Below are 16,713 nucleotides of genomic sequence, written 5' to 3'. Positions count from 1 at the left end.
GTCTTAAAAATAGCTAAGTCCCCAATACTTAGCTAAATTTTCAGACTATAAGCCTCTTATGCATGCACTAGGAGTTGAACTGAGCTAAGTGTATACGGGGTATTACAAGAATGTACCATTGTTCTCATACCATTTGGGCTAGGGTGCTTTTTAATAAATACTGTAAGGTGCACAGAAGACAACCTAAGAACCACATGGCCTCGAGAACTTGAAAATGCATTAGGAATGGCTGGGATATATACATAAATAACCTTAGATGGACCCTTCACAAAGGCACTAGGACTAAATTCTTTGGTGATAGATGAATCCCTAATCATGCTCCCCTAAGATACCATCTTTATGGCCCTTTGAACAAGGATGGGAAAGATCTTACTGTCAATATCATCTATAGGAATGGTTCATGGGTTTTGAATTAATCTCCATCTACATTCTCTCTTGAGTTAAAAACCAATATCCAAATCTATTTTATCCCTCATAACATTCCTCATAAGGACAAAACATATGGGACGGTACTCCAAATGGTGTCTTCTCCCTCAGTAGTGCCTACCAAAACATTGATAAGAAGTACATGGACTCTGACAATCCTAGAACCAAAGACTTCCAATAGACTTGGAAGCTCAGAGTCCCTACGAAAATAAGGACTTTTATCTGGCTTTTTCATCACCATAGAATCCCTACAGTAAAGTATCTCCACAACATTGGCCTCAATGTCCTCTCCATTTGCCAACAGTGCAATTTACAAGAGGAAGATATTAACCATATTTTCTTCTGCTTCCAAAGAGCCTTCTCCTTCTTAAAAAATCTTGTTGTTGGAAGCCTATATATCCATAGCTTTGACTCTTAACTCCATTACCATTAACAATTGGATTAACATATGAAGCCTCTTAAAGGGTAAAGCTTACAATAACTGGGTAGATTGGGACACTCTTATCCCCTTTAGCCTTTGGAACATCTAGCTTACCAGAAACGACAACTTGTTTTATAAGAAAAACAATCCACTCCCTGTTGATAACACTTTACATCAGGCTATAGAGTACTATTTTTTGGTTGGCAAAGATGATAGTAAAAACAAGAATTGGTGCAGCTTACAACTACACTCCTTTGAAATAAACACTGATTTCAATGGAGGCCATCAACATGCTTAAACATGACCATCTCCCATATAATAATACTATCTCTGAATGCAGGTCTTTTATGCAATCGTTGGGAGCTCCAACACTCATGCACACATGCAGAGAGAAATATAGTGTAACTGACTGTCTAGAAAAAGAGGAGGCTAAGTCTCTATTGTTTTATCAACCACAGATTTTGTAAGTTCCTCCAGTGTATGCAGCAGAACATATAGCAGCAAACATTCTAGGAACTAATATGTAGCCCGTAATACTAATGGGGCATCCCGCGAACCTTTGTGTTTTATCAAAAAAAAAATACTTCTAACTTTTAAAAGTACAAAACAATCAAAAGAGTTATGAAGAAAGAATATAAACTCTTTATGGAATACTCGAAGCATTTGAAGATTTATAATAATAATAACAGTAATATACCTAATATAATTTCACAAGATGAATTTAGAAAAATAAGAGTGTATGTAGACTTTACCCAAAAAAACAACAATCAATATCAATTTTCAGGATCACAAAATTAGATTTTTTTTTTTAAGTAACAATTTCTTAACCATATTATGAAGCTACTAGACACAAGCAAAGAGCTAGTCACTGAGCCTACTACTTATTGAAACATAATTAACTATTCAAATTTTTCAGAAAATTGAACACCACCAAGACATCTGTCATTACAAACTTTCATATACATATAATGTAAAAGATCCACTAGTTAGCAAAATAATAACTAATTATTCTTTAATATAATCCTTTCAGATTGTACAACAATCTCTTCACGTTGAACAAGATCTTCTTACAAAATTTAAAATGATTGTGGCTTTTTTTTCTTATAAAATATAAACTTATGAGTTAACTTTTACATTTTAAAAAATTGAAATCACGATTTGGAATCCCAAATCATGCTTTTTAGAGAATTTGGGATTTAAAATCATAATTTCAGATTATGATCCTAAATTTCATGTTCAAATACTGATAAATCATGACTTCATATCACATATTCAAACGCAAGCTTAGACTGTGCATGGATAAAAATTTCTCACTATAAAATATTCAAATTTTCTTGTTTTAGAAATTTGAGTTGCATACTATGTAGTTGTAATGGAGGCAATTAAAGCAAATATTAAAGATAGTGTTGTTCGGAGAAATTACTATGCTTGCTAATTTGGGAGAATTTCAAATAATAAAGTTATTCCTTCCTCTACTCCGAGAAATCACTATAATTATGATTTTAATTTAGAGATATTATAAAAAGGAAATATAATAGTGAAGATAGCATGTCAATTAATAAAGAGAGCAGTATATAGCTTTTATAGAAAAAAAATAATATATATTTTCTCCATCTCAAAGTAGTTGGCGTGTATAGATTTTGCACAACTCTTAAGAAAAAAAATAATAAAGAGTGCAAAATGATTAATATGACAATATTATTTATTTAATCTTGATTACACGAATTTTCGTCAATTAATACGAGAATAGCTGTTATTACTAAGGATAGAATTGAGAAAAATAAATCAATTATTCCTTAATCTGCTAACCATTTTGAGACCTTTTTTTTTTTTAACAAGCATGCTAACTTTGAGACAAAAAAAATAGTATTTAGAGAAAAGAAACAACAACAAAAATAAAAAAAGAAAACCGATAACTCAAATTCATACAATTCCACCTTTTTCAACAAATCCCATAACAATTATTTCATTTACCTAAATATTAACAACCTTATCATCAGCAATTACTTCACTTATCTTACCTTGTCTTATTTATGATGCTAATTCAATATTCATTAATATGTACTAGTAAGTATATTTATTGTGACCGTTGAGGTGAGGTTCAGATTTTAAGTTTATAAATTTTGAGTATTATTAAAGATAAATTAGATTTTAAATAAATTATTTATATATTTAAGTAAATTGTTAAATATAAAAATAAGATATAGCTAAGATTATTGAACTCTATCTTCTTTTTTTTTTTTTTTGTAAATTATTGAACTCTATCTGACTTTATAAACAAAATTATTTTTGCATTTTATAGCCTCATAAGAACTAAAATCCCCTATAACCTATCTGATGGAAAACATAAATTATAACTCGTCTCTGATAACCTCGCAAGCATACTAATAACTTTTCCTCTGATTACAGGATTTTGAATTTTACTAAAAATAATTTACTGAATTTTGAATAGATTATTTTTATATATATATTAAGTGAATTATTAAACATTAAAATAAGGTATAACCAAAATTATTTAACTCTATCGAACTCAAATATGGAGAATATGAAGACTATATAGAGAGAGAATTGGTGAATTTTTCTAATATACCTTGTTATCATAATGTTTAATGTGTCGTCCACACAAATTAATGCGTCTACGATATAAGTTAGAGTCTAAAAGAGTGAATTTTTTCATTTAAAATTTCAAAGAGGCATATAAAAAAAAATTCAAAACAAACAAGGCAAACGAAGGCTTCCGCCTGGTCCATAAAGAATTAATGTCATCAGTAATGATAAAGTGTGAGGCGGGAGCACAATTTTACCTTACAAGATATATGAAGTTTCATACTTTAACTTTTGATTGGAAAAATTGGTGGGGATTGAAAATTTAATCTAAGGTAGTAGATCGCCTTTTCTGTAATTAGTGCTCTTGTACGTGTTTAGACTAAGTTCTAGGAAGTATTAGTTGAAATTTCGCAATATATTTATTGTAAAACGTTTTTTATTTTAAATGAGATGGTTTACTATTTGTTAATGCTCAAGGTTTCAGAGATGTATTTCGCCGTGTTAAAGATTGGGTGATATGGATTCTCCTACTTAGGGTAGAGTTGGATGGGTGTCGGTACGATCCCGTGATTTAGACCGTGACACAAGATGGAAGTGTTCATATGGTAGACAAGATAAGAGGAGCGGAATTGGTATGATTAGGACACATGAAGAGCGAGATGCCCTAATATCCTAGAGCGAAGGTGAGAAAAGTTGAATACAGGGGCGGAGGTAGAGTATAAAAGGAGTGTTTGGACGAACTCAGTAGCTTTTGTGTAGGATCTTGTATTTATATTAGAAAATTTTTAAAATATTGATATATTTTTACATTCAAACCCACATGCAAAGACGATAGTTGGCTCGACGATGTCTATCTGGCATGCAAAGTCGTTGTTTCCCCAAGAAGTGGGTTCGAAGCTAGCTAGCGAAAGGATAAATTACACAAAATCACAAACCTAAGAGAACTTATTATTCAAAATTCTCTACCTTTTAAACAATTACTAAAATTTTGGATTTTGTATTTTACTGTTAATACATATGAATAAACCCTTCGTTCTACTTTTACTCCACAATTAATGCATGTAATCTATTTATTTTTTATGATTTTATTTTTCAAATATTTCATCCCCTAAAATCTCTCTCATATTATCATCAATTGATACAACTTTAACATATGTTTATTTATAAATATTTGATACATTTAACATATGTTTGACATATGTAAATTATTTATTGTGGTGTGATATTGAATTTTTAATGATTAGTGAATAGTTTTACGAAATGTATCATTGTGATACATCTGGAACTAGATGTATCATTATGATACATCTGGAATCAAATTTATCATTTCCACGATTTTTGTCTAATTTTACTCCCCGTAATAATTGAATTTGTTACTTCCTAAAACAAAAATCTTTTCTGTTTTAAATGTATCACTAATTATATGTATCATGTTATAACATATGTATCACAAATTTAAAACTTCGGGATATGATGTAATTTAAAAAATATTTAACTTTAAATTATTTATAAATATTTGATACACTTAATATATATTTGACATATGTAAATTGTTTATTTTGGTGTGATATTGAATTGTTAATGATTAGTGAATAATTTAACTAAATGTATCATTGTGATACATCTGGAAGCAGATATATCATTATGATACATTTGGAATCAGATTTATCATTTTCACGATTTGTGGTTAATTTTACTCCCCGTAATAATTGAATTTGTTACTTCCTAAAATAACAATCTTTTTTGTTTTAAATATATCACTAATTATATGTATTCTGTTATAACATATGTATCACAAATTTAAAAATCCAAAATATGATATAATTTAACAAATTATTGAAATAAAGTGTTATAATACTTAAACATTGGGAAATTTATGTTTACATACTATAAAATTGATTGCATAGGTTACGAAAAACATCACGATTTACTCTAAAAAGAAAAGCTTTTATCTTTAAAATTGCATCTTATTTTAAAATATGTATTTATAAAATAAAATAAAAATTAATAAGTTAAACAAAAACAGACAGATTTTCCCTCAATACTCTAGAATAAAAAATATTGATTATTGATTTTCTTTAAATCACAAACTCCTAAAGTTGATTAATAAAAAGGAAAAATTACACAAATTCCATATTTAAGACATCATATTACACAATATTCCTTAATATTTTAAAAATTACATAAAATCCCGAATTTCATATTTACTAGTGATACATATGCTATATGTATTACTAGTGTATACATATGTATACACTAGTGATACATGTAGCATATGTATCACTAGTCCATATGTATCACTGCTTAATGTATGTATCACCAATTTTAAATTCCGGGATAAGATGTAATTAGCAAACTATCCGAAATTTTATGTAATTTTGCTGAAACTATCTTAGATTTATGTAAGTTACTCTTAAAAAAAATCAGGGTTTTATTCATCATTGCAATTACCCACCACCCAACAATTTTTGAGTGAGAGTCAATATGATCACGAATTTTTTCAAATCTCAAGCTCCTTCAAATACTGCTCCTAGCTCTCCTTTGCCAAGCTATGCATTGTTCGCCAATTTATTCAATATCGATAATTATATGTTCGTTTATAATTATTATATATTAATTTGAAATCATTAGCTGTCTTGATATTTAGAACCCCAAATCATAAATTCTGACTTTGTCTCTGATTGGATATGAGGAGTCTAAAGAAAGATAAAGACAAGTTGAAGAAATATTGATGAGATGTGATTAAATGTGACATGTATTCCTAACTACAAGTCATAATGATTAGTTTAATGACTAAAAATAAATATTTCACAATGAGGTTGCTCAGATGATAATCACCGTCTATCACCAATTTTAAAGGTTGTCAATTCGATACTACCAAGATTTCAATTGGTAAGAAAATTTTATAAAATAATGTAAACAAAGTGAGACGATTATCATTAATTAATTAATTAAAAAAATTCTTATTTAAAAGTGATTCAAACCTAAATAATCTAAAACTTAATAGCTATTTAGATTTTATAAAAAGCATGACTTTTTGACTAATAAGGAAACTTTTCCTTAAAACGGGAAAGAACATTGTTTTTTTATAAAAAAAAAAGGTTACTTTACGACAACTATGAAGAAAGTTTTTTTATAAAAGAAAGTTACTTTAGGACAATTATGGTTTTATTTTGGGAAACTTAAGGATTTTGTTTTCCCTTAAAATTTAACAAAACGTGTTTTTTTTTTTTTTTTTTTTTCTCCCCTCAAAAATTTAAAATAAGGTTTTTCTTTTTTTGAAACTTTATTGTAGTTAGTTGGTTTTTGTATTTTATAAGGAAAAGTTTTCAAAAGATAGTTTTCTTTTATATATAGGGTTCTTTAATTTTAAATATTATAATAATTGAAAAAAATTTATAAAATGATGATTTTGTCTAAAGCATAAACTTTCAATAAGGGTAAAAAGTTCAAATCACTTTTACAAGGGTCTTCACACTTTTAATATATTATAGATATAGATTATAGATATAGATATAAATATAGATATAGATGTTTCAAATCTTCGATTTACAATTCTTAAACTAATAAAAAAGGTAGTAATTGTCAATAATTGTGATGAATACTAATAAGAAAAAGTTTACTATAATTATTTAATTAATTTTCAAACTTTAAAATATTAGGAAAATAGTGAAAAAAATGATTTTTTCTAAAGCAAAAATTTTTAATAAAGAAAAAAAAGGTTCAAACACTATTTTTAAGGTTCTTTACACTTTTAATATATTATAGATATAGATATAGATATTTGTCCAGTTAGACTCCTTGAGCTCCTTACGCGCGAATGCGCGTGTATTCACCCATGGGTCCAGTTAGACAAATATATTCCACAAAAATACAATAATAAATAGTTAAGGAGATTCATAGGACCTCGTAAAGTTGAAACGTGTTACAATAAATTTCGTCAAAGCTTAACTATATCACATGAATTTAAAATTCAAAAGATTCCACATAAATTACGACGAAAAAATAATTTTTTTAATTCTTAATTTTTTAAAGAGAAAAGAGTCAGAAATATATCTAAAACTTTGACGAAATTTGTTGTAACACACCTCAACTTTGCGGGATGCTATGACCCTCCTCAGCTATTTATTATCATTTTTTTATAGCATATATTTATCCAACTGGACCATTTGAGATCCTTACGAGCTCTAGCGCACGTGTATTCACCCATGGGTTCAACTAGACAAATATATTCCATAAAAATACGTTAATAAATAGTTGAGAGGAGTCACAAGACTTCATAAAGTCGAAACGTGTTACAATAAATTTCGTCAAAATTTAGATATATTTAGAACATTTTTTCTTTTTTTTAATGTGGAAAAGCAGGCCTACTAAATTTTGGATTATCCTCTTGTATATTCTGCCTTTGCACATCACAACATTTATAAACATCATCACTATAAATAACAAAAGTGATTTCAAACTTGTTTTAGGATTACAAAAATGTCCTCCAATACCATGGTTTTTGGAATATCCATTAATAGTAGTATCATCAGTTTCCACTTTTGTCATAATAATTTCAGTTACTTTTATTTTGTCAGCTTCTTCGTCTTTGTTGGGGAGTTCAATTTCACTACTACTACTACTTAAAATGAACTCACACATAAACTCCAATCTCGATTCTTGTTTTTTTCTCCATTTGTCTTCTATAACAAGTGAACAAATAAATTGATCAGAAATTTTCTTGAACCTCTTCAGTCTTTCTTGGACTAAGAGAAGAAAAATGGTAATTAGCAGTGTTGTGAAAGTATCTACAGTAGCTATGGTTTCTTTAGCCATTTGCAGCAGGTAAATTTATTTTTATGAGCTTTGAAATTCAAGAGTTGCATTTGGGGTTTGTTGGATTTTGATTCTTGTTTTGATTTATCATGAAAAAAAAAAATTTCAATTTTTTTTTCTGTGGTGTTTGGTTTGAAGGGTGTTTGATGAATGTTGATTCTTGGTTTAATTTATAAAGAAAAATGTGAGTTTTTTTTTTTCCTTTTTTTGCTTTTGGTTTCTTTAGAAAGGTGTTTTCTTTTTTGTTTGTTGAATTTTTATTCTTGTTTTGAATTATCAAGAAAAAATGTGAGCTTTTTTTTTTTCCTGTTTGTTGAATTTTTATGCTTGTTTTGATTATCAAGAAAAAATGTGAGTTTTTTTTTTCTGTTTGTTGAATTTGGATTCTTGTTTTGATTTATTAAGAAAAAATGTGAGCTGTTTTTCTTTTATGTTTGGTTTCTTTAGAAGTGTGTTTGTTGAATTTTGATTCTTGTTAATCCTTGGAAGAGTGTTGAATTTTGATTCTTGTTATAATTTGTCATGAAAAATGTTAGATTTTTTCTTTACTGTTTGTTGAATTTTGATTTATCAAGAAAAATGTGAGTTTTTTTTTTTTTTTTTCTGTTTGTTAAATTTGGATTCTTGTTTTGATTTATTAAGAAAAAATGTGAGCCTTTTTGCTTTTCTGTTAAGTTCTTTAGAAGGGTGTTTGTTGAATTTTGATTCTTGTATTGATTTATCAAGAAAAATGTGAGCTTTTTTTTTTGCTTTTATTTTTGGTTGCTTTAGAAGGGTGTTTATTGAATTTGGTTCTTGTTTTGGTTTATCAAGAAAAATGTGAGCCTTTTTTTGCTTTTCTTTTTGGTTGCTTTAGAATGGTGTTTGCTGAATTTTGATTCTTGTTTTGATTTATCAAGAAAAAGTGTGAGTTTTTTTTCTTTTCTTTTTGGTATCTTTTAGTAGACTGTTTGTTGAATTTTCCTGAGCGGAAACAGCCTCTCTATTTCATCCGAAGTAGTGGTATGGGCTGTGTACACTCTATCCCGACCCCACTTTGTTGTTGTATGTTGAATTTTGATTTATCAGTAAAAATATAAAAATGTGAGTTTTTTTTTCTTTTCTGTTTGGTTTCTTTAGAAAGGTGTTTGATTGGATTTTGATTCTTGTTTTGATTTATCAGGAAAAATCTGAGCTTTAGAAGGGTGTTTGATGGGCTGTGTTCTTTTTGTTTCTTTTTTGAATTATACTTTGTGTATGTACAGCTAAGTTGCGCGGACTCTTCACTTTCGATGCCGCACCCGTGTCGGATTCTCCAAAAATACACTAGCTTTGGCGAATCGGACACGCACCGTTGACATTTTTGAAGAGCCCGAGCAACATAGATGTAAAGTTATTTGTGGATTGGAGAAGCATTTGTGCTAGTACTAGGCAAAATTCCCAAACCCTTTATTCTGTGCGATCATCAGGTGCGAGTTTGATGGTCGCGTTGGATGTTGGATTGGGAATCAGAAAGGAAAATGGAATAAACTGGCTGCTGCTGCTGTTCCGGCAAGTACAAAGGCACCCAAATTCAGAATGAGCATTTCGCCTATGGCTTCCTCCACTGCTCTAGCAGAAACTCAATGGTCGTCTCGAGCCAAGTTCTATACGGAGGTTTGGGACTATATTTCTTGGTTATATGCTGCTTTATATACCAAGTCGTGAAGTTAAAATGGCGATTTGATACTTGTTTAATCAGTCGAGGTGAATAAAGATACTCCTTCTGTTCCATTTTAGTTTGTTAAAAGATAAATGACACCTTGCTATATGTGAAAACCGATCTTTTATGACATGTTATTTTCGCTATATAAATGTCATGACGTGTTTAAGAGCACAAGTTTTAAGATCTTTCTGTCGTAAACTTTGTGCCTAGTCAAATAGTACTATATAAAATGAAATGGAGTGAGTAAATGAATAGGCATATCTTTGTTTGTCTAAATTTAGAGCATTGATTGAGATTTCGCGATTTGGCAGGTTTTGAAAGATGCTAGGGAAAAGTTTATGCAGGAGATATCGTTTCAGTCCAAGGACCAAGATATTTCCCTGTCAAAGGTAGTTATTTGTCTTTCTAAGCACTTTTCGCTCAATGCAGTTAATCCGTTGGTTCGATAATAACCACTTTCTTGGTTTCAAGGGACAGAAATGAAGTAACAGATCTTTTTGGAATGTTGACAGAAATGAAGTAACAGATCTTTTTGGAATGTTCTGTTCATAAATAGTTTCCGACATTGTTGTTTTTCTTTTGATAAGCGCGAGTCAGTAGACAATTGTTTGTGTATGAATGGAGACATTCAGTGTAAGAGTTAAACCATCATTTCGCGAGCAAACTGCTTCTTTCTGTCGTATTTAAACCGTCATCGTGCAAGTAACGTGATTGTTTCATCTGTTCTATTACAGTTTACTTGTATTAATTTCGTTCTTCATTTGGCTGTTTTGTCGTTTTCTATTATCCGGATTAGGCTTTGCTCTACATTGCTTATGAAGATGAGGCATTTATGACTTTCAACCGGGAAATGGATGCTTATTCACTCCAAAATGAAAGGAGATCTGCTTCGTTGGCGTCTGATAGCCTGGACTGGAAATGCGTGGAAGCCATGCCTCTGGATGGGAAGAATATGAGCGAGTGGATGGCTGAATTGGATTCCATTGCAAGGGAAGTTGAGGTGGAGCTAGTTCCGCGAGATATAGGATGCCATTTGGTTGAAGTTTTGGATGCAGTGAACGTGGTTCTTTTTAAGTCTAGGGGTTTCAAACGGTCATCTGTGATATTGGACTCGAAATGTTCATATCTGCATTCAGTGTTAAGCTCTGGATACTGTAGCGGTATATCCTAAAATTTGTCTCGCTAATATCCTCATTATTTCACGTATTTCTTGAGCTTGAAATTCAAAACTCTTTCTTGATTCCTCCATTTTTATCAACGCGATCTGACATTCTGTTTAACTTATGTACAGCAATTTTGCTTAGTGTCATTTACATCGAAGTTTGTAGAAGACTTAGTCTGACCATTGTGGGATCTCGAATTGGAAAAGAATTCCTGATATGGCCCCAAACCGGAAACCCTGAGGTATGTTGGTCTGAGCAAATGGATGTTTTCAATCTTTTTGCTGGCATGTCCGTCCACTACTTCTCGTATATTCCTTCAGGATTACATAATTAATAGTACGTTGATGATCTCTACTCGCATTGTGTTGTGGTATATCTACGTTTTGCAACTGTTATAGGAGCTATTCAAGGTTACTTCTGGTCACAGCTTGTTTGGTATTGTTAACGGCAAGTGCGTCAATGACCCTAGATCAATGGCCTCGGACATCAATAGCAATTCACTGTCGGAGCTTGAGATTGCAACAAACCGAGATATTATCGGAATTGCTTTGGCTAATCTCATGGTGAGTTTTATTCGGACTAAAAGGTAGTCTGTTGGAATATTTATGCTTATATATATACATCTCATGGTGTTGTTTATGAGTATTAATATCGCCATTGATAGATTTGGCAATACAATCGATCAATAACCAAAATTCTTTTTCCTAAACTGAACTAAATGAAGCGGAAGTTTGCTGAAACAGCATACTTCTACTATTGCTAAAAAGAAAAAGAACGGAATGAATTGGATAAATATTCAGAACCCCTTCTATTATATATATATAATCCTTTGATTCCTTTCCTGACATAATTCGAGGTTCCTATACAGAGGATTCACTGGAAATGCGCGTCAAGAGCAAATCATGGTTTGATGCTGACTTCTCCACTTAGGTCTGTGGATAAGTCTGACGAGAAGTTTAACAAGGCCAATCCTTCACGTGTACCTTTGCTACGGCCTCAAGATTTGAGGTAAAAATCATATACTCTATTTTGTCTTTGTTACTACCGCCGGTACCCATTCCTGATTAAGCAGGCCATTTTGTATTGTCCCTACAGGTTCAAGATACTAATTTGCAACCTTGGCATGAGAAAAGGAGAATCGTGAATAATTTTCTATGTTATTATTCTTATTTATTCTAACTTCCTACAAAAACAACCACCTGATCTATATGCTGCAATATTGCATGGGTCTTTCGTTACTCGAGCATAATTAGGTTCCCGGAAACCTTCTCTTTGACAAAGTGCTTTCCATAGCTAAAGTCAGTGGTCTATCCGAACATGTTTCAACTTGCCCTACTCTTTAGATATGTTAGGAAGAATGAAATCGTCAAATTCTTATCGGTGTTATATCCATGTCCATTTTTGCATACTCATATTTCCCTAGTCGGTTATCAATCAAACGGGGGATTACCTCAACTTACCGCTTCATTTTCATCTCGCGTGCAGCATTACTTTTTATCCGAAGTGTAGAAACATGCTACAGAACAGTGCTAATAGATTCATTTACTAGACAACGGTTCTCACTTATATAGCTTATACAAGGCCCCATATTTTATCATCTTTATACAAGGTCAGGTGTTCGTTTTATTAGTTTAGGCGAGTATGAATTTTTCAGCAGAAGTTCTGATCTAAATATTAGATATCGGGTATTAGTTTGTGTCCAATATCATTCTCACTTATATTGACGCAATGTCGGGATGATACCAACTTTCTAGGCTAGCTATTATGGCTTCGCAAAGATTGCTGATTCTGCAGCCGCACAATTGGGCTCTGAGGAGAGACCACGGAATGATGTTGTACTATAGCAGGTAAATAATTGACAGCACTTGAATAAAATGCAACTGTTTTGTTCTTTTCCTCATTTTCTGAAAATTTTCGTACTATTATCAAATATCAGGGAATACGAGGAGGCTGTCCAGGAGCTCAGCATTTGCATGGTTTTTGCGCCAGAAGAAGAGGCTGAAGTTCTAGAGGCATTTGTTGAGAAGTTACACTTGTTGCGGATCGAGTCATCATGGAAGAATCAGGGATGTACAGGTCGGTTAACGGTTACTTGACTTGTTTGTACAAAAGCTGAGCTCTTTCTGGCTTGTTACTAAGCCATTATTATAGAACTTGTATAAGAACACAACCTATAGAACTTTAGCTCTAACTTCCTTTTTGACTTGTGTAAATATTTTCTTTGGGCCAAAAAATAATTCTCAGCAGTCTTGAGGCAGTCGTTTAACTATTATTCTGCGAGTTTGGTGAGGTCGAGCCCTATGTATGAGCAAAATCATTTTGGAACCCCCGATCACCTCTCATTACCAGTGGCGTCTAATTCTTGATCCGCCACTGTCTACTGGTGCTCATTTGGTCATTTGTCATGTCAAAAAAGGCCTGTGATGTTTTTGTTGTATCTTCAATCTGAGTGTTGAGTTGAGCCGAGGGTCTAGTGGAAACAACCTCTCTACCCCCACAAAGGTAACGGTAAGGTTTGTGTACATCCTACCCTCCTCGGACCTCACTTGTGGGATTAGACTCTGGGCATCTTCTTGTTGATATCGTTGTTCATCTTCAATTTGTGTATAGTACTTTTAAGGTACTGTTTATGGTCATGACTCATGATCAGTCGCGAAGTTCAAAATATAAAAGCCAGCCCGGTGCACTAAAGCTCCTGCTATGTGCGGGTGAGGAAGGGCTCAACTACAAGGGTGTAGGGTGTATTATACGTAACCTTACTTTGCATTTATGTCAGAGGCTCTTTTCATTGAACTCGTGGCCTCCTGGTCACATGACAACGACTTTACCAGCATTATGATTCAACATCTACTATGTATACTTGAAGAATAATTTTGACATCGTATATATTATATACAATGTAATTTTCCATCAAAAAGAATTTAGGTGAACCCCTTGCGCGAACCGAGCTCTGATTAGTCATGATGAGTGGTTAACCTTATTTTTTAGACCATAATTTGTTGCTTAAATAAGCACACAAGCTAATTGTAGCTTTACTTATCTAAGTTAATATAAGTTGATAAGTTTGTTAAATAATTTAGCAAATTAATATTATTATTAATATAGATACCATTATAGGTATAATTCTCGCATGTGTCATTTTCCATCATAGAATCATTCTAATTGTTTAGAATTATTCCTACTGATGTCTTATTCATGGGTGTGTCATCATTCTTGAATCATTGATTATACTTTGAACTAATGGGTTAGGTATTGGGTTGATGATGACTTTATTGATGTAGACATTGAAGTTGTTTTCCTAATTTTGGTTTATTTATTGACATTATTGGCTGGAGTTTGGAGATAAGATTGACAAGCCTCCTCCGTTTCCCTCCCCGTGCGAGAACGATGAGCGTGTGACGAATTATTGTTGGTCCATGCGGAGGGATCGAAGGAAAGCGGGGTGACCTAGTGGTCAGTGAAACACATGCAAACTTAGGTTACCAAACTTTAGATTTTAAACCAAAAATAGATGATTTCTTAAGTTTTTTTGAGCTGAGGGTTTATCGGAAACAACCCGTAAACCATAGGAAACATATGCAACAGACATCTTCAAAAAAACTGGTTGGAGTTTGGGCAGTTGGTCGGAAAGTGCCTAGTTCAGTGACGTATTGCCTTCGTCTTATTCAAACGTTATTGGCAGAATGCCTTCAATCTAGTCTTGAAGCAAGGAATCAATCGTCATGCTTAACATACACGTTTTGTAGAACTTATGCCCCTCCTCTCTTTAAGTAGAATCAGGCTGCGCGATCTTATTTACCTTCCAAGACAGAGATAAGGTCTACGTACACACTACTCTCTGCCGACGTCACTTATGAGATTACATTGAATATGTTGTTGTTATTTATCACAAGTAAAAGGATATGGTGAAATAATAAAAAAGGAAAATGAATCTTTCTAAAAAGGAAATTACATAATTGAATGAAGATATGTATAACTTTGAGAACTTCTAAACTAACAAGAGTTTATTTTCGAATTGCATAATTAGTTAGGTAGCAATTAGTTGACCTCTTTAATGTATGTAACAATGAAAAGGGCAAAAGATAATTTGTTGCCGCTTAATTTACTCAGATTTTTTACCAATTTTGTTGGTTGGATGTTAGGTATAAATTCACATTTTTGGTCATGCTAATTAACTCCAAACAATGACGTATCATTCAATGTAGGACTCCTCTTTTTTAATTATTATTAGAATTTAAATTTTGTGCAATGTGGAAAAATTGGGTAACCTGAAGTAACAGATCAAGTATACCTGATAGTGTAGAATATTTTATATAGCGACAATGCACAAAACTTAAATTTTTATAAGGCCACGTTTGGTCATGAAAATCATAATTTTCCGGAGTTGGAGTTAAAGTTGAAGTTGGAGTTGGAGTTGTGTTTGGCCATGAATATAAATTAAAGTTGTTTTTGACATTTTGTGAGAGAAGTATGAGTGAAAAAAGTGAAAACAAGTAAAACTTGTTTTCAATTTGTTTTAACTTTTCCATATACCATTTTAAATTATATTTGGAATTCTCATGATCAAACACATACTGATTTCACTTTTTTTTTTTTTACTAAAGTGAAATAATTTTTTTTAAAAAAATAAAAAAATTTCATGACCAAACGGCTACTTATTATTATTGATTATGAATCTATTGCGATCCTAAGTTATATGCTTGATCAAATAAAGAAAAAAATCGAGAGGGAGCCAAAAAAAACCTTATAAACAAAACCCTTAAAAACAAATGGAGCTTGTCTTAGGTCGGGTATTTTCCTGTTAGTCTGTTTCTGACACGAAAAAGATGCATAAAGGGAAGTTCGTTGCACCTAAAGCTTTCGTTATTTATAGCGTTTGGGAAAGAGTTCGGATAATAAGGATTTATTATATGCAGTTTTACCTTGCGCATTTCTGCAAGAGGTTGTTATAAAATGTATGAGTCTACCAAATACAATAGGATCTCGTCACTAAGCTACAACTGCAGTACAATATAAATGGAAAGAAAGACACTGCAATAATGTAAAGAACATTCTATGTTTACGTGAAAACTTTCTTACTCAAGGGAAATAAAAGCCACGACATGTCATCGGGATTTTCGAACTCCACTAATCTTAAGCAGCCAAGTGATTAGAAACTCCAAGAATCACCAACTCTTGTAAAAACTCTATTACAAGACAAGTGTGATAACTCTAACATACTTACAAGACTTTAGTCACTAATCCTAGGCAACTATACCCAGAACTCAACACCAACCATGATGAAGACACACACTTGACCAACTTACAAACGGCTCAAACAACTAACTCTAGCTACTTCTACTCGAGTTAAGATTTGGATAAGTTACACATCTACTATCTTTATAATCAGAAGTAGATTTACAATATAAGAACAAGAACACAAAAATTCAACACATGACAAGACTACAAATGAACACTCAATCAGGTCCCTTGTTTGAGCTGTGTTCAATAGATGACTTTTGTTGCAGAGAAGACAAATTTTGATCTTGCAAAAACTAGGTTTTATTGTGTGTAGATAATTCTTTTATATGACACAACAAAGTTTAGAATTCTTTCTATAGGTCGAGGTTCAGCTCCTCTACTGCCACGCTACCAACTTTCTGCAATAAAGTACA

At 31.9% G+C, this 16,713-nt stretch overlaps 1 protein-coding gene across 5 annotated transcripts; it reads left to right on the top strand.

Annotated features, from left to right (window-relative positions):
* The first annotated feature begins 7,857 nt into the window (after positions 1-7,857).
* LOC107850249 lies at positions 7,858-13,325 on the top strand. Of its 5 annotated transcripts, none has more exons than XM_016694655.2 (9): positions 7,861-8,221; positions 9,661-9,847; positions 10,208-10,285; positions 10,693-11,056; positions 11,188-11,300; positions 11,458-11,622; positions 11,928-12,067; positions 12,814-12,906; positions 12,996-13,325. In XM_016694655.2, exons 1-9 carry the CDS (start codon positions 8,157-8,159, stop codon positions 13,153-13,155), a joined length of 1,365 nt encoding a protein of 454 aa, XP_016550141.1. In that variant the 5' UTR covers positions 7,861-8,156; the 3' UTR covers positions 13,156-13,325. The 5 variants fall into 5 exon arrangements, with proteins under 5 accessions (XP_016550149.1, XP_016550141.1, XP_047257423.1 ...); XM_047401467.1 differs by having other exon boundaries at positions 7,862-8,221; positions 9,457-9,847; XM_016694670.2 differs by having other exon boundaries at positions 7,862-8,221; positions 9,457-9,937.
* Positions 13,326-16,713: the final 3,388 nt, after the last annotated feature.

Source organism: Capsicum annuum, chromosome 1 (genome assembly GCF_002878395.1).
Source record: "Capsicum annuum cultivar UCD-10X-F1 chromosome 1, UCD10Xv1.1, whole genome shotgun sequence".
In the NCBI taxonomy this organism is placed as follows: domain Eukaryota; kingdom Viridiplantae; phylum Streptophyta; class Magnoliopsida; order Solanales; family Solanaceae; genus Capsicum; species Capsicum annuum.
The sequence above is the reverse complement of the archived record's forward strand: the minus strand, read 5'-3'. Positions and strand labels throughout refer to the sequence as shown.

Bases quoted from the DNA above. Each gene is read 5' to 3' on its own strand.
- LOC107850249 (XM_016694655.2), top strand. From the start codon at position 8,157: ATGGTAATTAGCAGTGTTGTGAAAGTATCTACAGTAGCTATGGTTTCT. The intron at 11,057-11,187 runs GTATATCCTAAA...ACTTATGTACAG, and splicing joins AAGCTCTGGATACTGTAGCG to CAATTTTGCTTAGTGTCATT. The intron at 11,623-11,927 runs GTGAGTTTTATT...GTTCCTATACAG, and splicing joins TTGCTTTGGCTAATCTCATG to AGGATTCACTGGAAATGCGC.